The sequence below is a fragment of the Callorhinus ursinus genome, unplaced genomic scaffold (genome assembly GCF_003265705.2).
Source record: "Callorhinus ursinus isolate GAN/ISIS: 27379988/994484 unplaced genomic scaffold, GSC_fseal_2.0 scaffold82, whole genome shotgun sequence".
NCBI lineage: Eukaryota > Metazoa > Chordata > Mammalia > Carnivora > Otariidae > Callorhinus > Callorhinus ursinus.
In genome coordinates this window covers 3,770,361-3,772,879 of record NW_027397144.1, presented here as the reverse complement: position 1 = coordinate 3,772,879, position 2,519 = coordinate 3,770,361, and the positions used below count along the sequence as shown (strand labels likewise).

Below are 2,519 nucleotides of genomic sequence, written 5' to 3'. Positions count from 1 at the left end.
AATGCTACAAGTACTCTACTTTATTCCCTTTATCTTATATTCTTCCTATCTTCCTGCCTTCCTTTCTTTTCTTTGTGTTTTCTTTTGAGAGAAAGATCCTTAAACATTTATCTGAATACTAGTGTTCAAAGTGATCTGTGAACTTTTACCCAGAAAACTGTGAACCAGGTAATAGGAAGTTACCATTATGGCCTACAAATCCAAGTGGAGGCTTCTGGGGTCAAGTGATGAGGAGACATTCATCTTACTCTGTTTCACAAAGCACAGGTGAGGTCCATAGGTACAGCCTGCTATTACTGCCTAATCTCTGGGATGCATCATTACAAAGACTTAGCTGGAAAGAAGTGGAATATCCATATTGCTTTTGTGATCTATGAAAGGACTATTATGGCAGGAGGTGCTGAAGGAATTCACCAGGCAGTGTTGCTTCCTACCTAAATACTAAAAGAAAAGTAATGCATCCCTGGAATAAGCACTGAAGAGGACACCATTGGTGCTTGAAAATTCAGTTGTAATTTCTATTACCTACACTTAATTTATGTGATCTCTTTCTGGGGTGGATTGACAGAAACCCCTGGAAACTGCTATATAACCTTTGCTATATTAAATGGATTTTCTCCCAAAACAGATACTCTAAGGGATAGCTACTTTCATCTGAGGGAGAAAGCATCCCATATATTCTTCTGGCTCTTCCAGAACATTATAAGTATCCAATTTCCTGTATTACATATCCACAGCTGGAAATCCATGCAATATCAAAAAAATTTTTTAAAGAAATAGGGGCATCTGAGTGGCACAGTCAGTTAAGTGTCCAATTCTTGGTTTCAGCTCAGGTTGTGATCTCAGGGTCATGAGATTGATCCCTGCATTGGGCTCCATGCTCATCCCAGAGTCTGCTTGAGTCTCCCTCTCCCTCTGCCCCACCCATTCATGCTATCTCTATCTCTCTCTGAAATGAAATGAAAAAAATAAATAAATAAAAATTTTTAAAGCAATAGACCATAAAACAGATTCTTAAAAATGGAGAAAAAACAGGGTTGCTGGAGGATGAGCTAAATGGATGATGGGGATTGAGGAGGGCACTTGTGATGAGCCCTGGGTGTTGTAGGCAAGTGATGAATCACTGAATTCTATTCCTGAACCTACTATTACACTATCTGTTAACTAACTGGAATTTAAATAAAAACTTACTATTCAAAAAAATTTTGAAAAAAAGGAATAGTTGATCATTGTGTATTAAAAAATTAAAGAGATTGAATACTGTAGGAAGATAAACTGTATATTGTATTTCTATGAACTGATACAAAAATCATGATTTAGGTATTCTAGGGTTTTGAGCCCTTTTACACATGTCTTCATCTTGAAACAAAGGATCCTTATATGCAGAGAATGTCTCTCAGCTAAACAGCTTTTTTAGGGCCAGCTTTATGTCTCTGTTCCTCAGACCATAGATGAAGGGGTTCAGCATGGGTGTGACTACCATGTACATCACTGAAGCTATGGCAGTTGTCCTGGAGTTTTGTGAAGCAGCAGAACTAAGATACACCCCAAAGCCTGTACCATAGAACAAGGAGACAACCAAGAGGTGAGACCCACACGTGGAAAATGCTTTATACTTGCCCCCAGAAGATGAAATTTTCAGAATGGAGGTTAGAATTCTAGAATAAGAGGAAAAGATACCAATGAGTGGAATAAAACCCAGAAGTCCACTTGCAAGATAAATTGCCAGGTTATTGAAGAAAGTATCAGAACAAGCAAGTTGGATCACCTGATTAAGTTCACAGAAAAAGTGAGGGATTTCTAACTGTGTACAAAAAGACAATTGCAGAACCATTAAGTCTTGTAATAGAGAGTTGAGAACACTCAGTAACCAGGATACCAGAAGCAGGATGCCACAGAACTTGGGGTTCATGATGACCATGTAGTGCAGTGGGTGACAGATGGCCACAAACCGGTCATAGGCCATCACTGTCAAGAGAAAGTTGTCTAATCCTGCCAAAAGCATGAAAAAATATATCTGGCTGAGGCAGCCTGCATAGGTGATCACTTTGTTCTGTGTCTGGATGTTCCACAGCATCTTGGGGATGGTGGTGGTGGTGAAACAGATGTCTACAAAGGACAGGTTGGAGAGGAAGAAGTACATGGGCATGTGGAGGCTGGAGTCCATGACAATGGCCAGGATGATGAGCAGGTTCCCACTGAAGGTGACCAGATACATGGACAGGAACAGCCAAAGGAGCAGTGGCTGCAGTTCTCCCTCCTCTGAAAGTCCCAGGAGGATAAATTCTGAAATAGGAGTTTGATTTCTTTGTTCCATGTAACTGCTGAAAACAGCTGGAACAGAGACAAGAGCATAGTAGAGTCACAAGCAGTAAGCACAGAATTAAAAGAAATGCTGTGATTGGGGTGCCTGGGTGGCTCAGTCAGTTGAGCAACCAACTCTTGGTTTCAGCTCAGATCATGATCTCCTGGTGGTGAGTTCAAGCCCTACATTGGACTCTTTCCTGGGGGCAGAGTCT

The 2,519-nt window shown here is 40.7% G+C and overlaps 1 protein-coding gene across 1 annotated transcript; it reads right to left on the bottom strand.

Moving 5' to 3' along the window:
• Positions 1-1,396: 1,396 nt before the first annotated feature.
• Positions 1,397-2,317, bottom strand: LOC112816653 (olfactory receptor 7A10-like). Its single transcript, XM_025863277.1, has one exon. The coding sequence runs from the start codon at positions 2,315-2,317 to the stop codon at positions 1,397-1,399; it is 921 nt and encodes a 306-aa protein (XP_025719062.1).
• Between the last annotated feature and the right edge of the window lie 202 nt (positions 2,318-2,519).

Bases quoted from the DNA above. Each gene is read 5' to 3' on its own strand.
- LOC112816653 (XM_025863277.1), bottom strand. From the start codon at position 2,317: ATGGAACAAAGAAATCAAACTCCTATTTCAGAATTTATCCTCCTGGGA.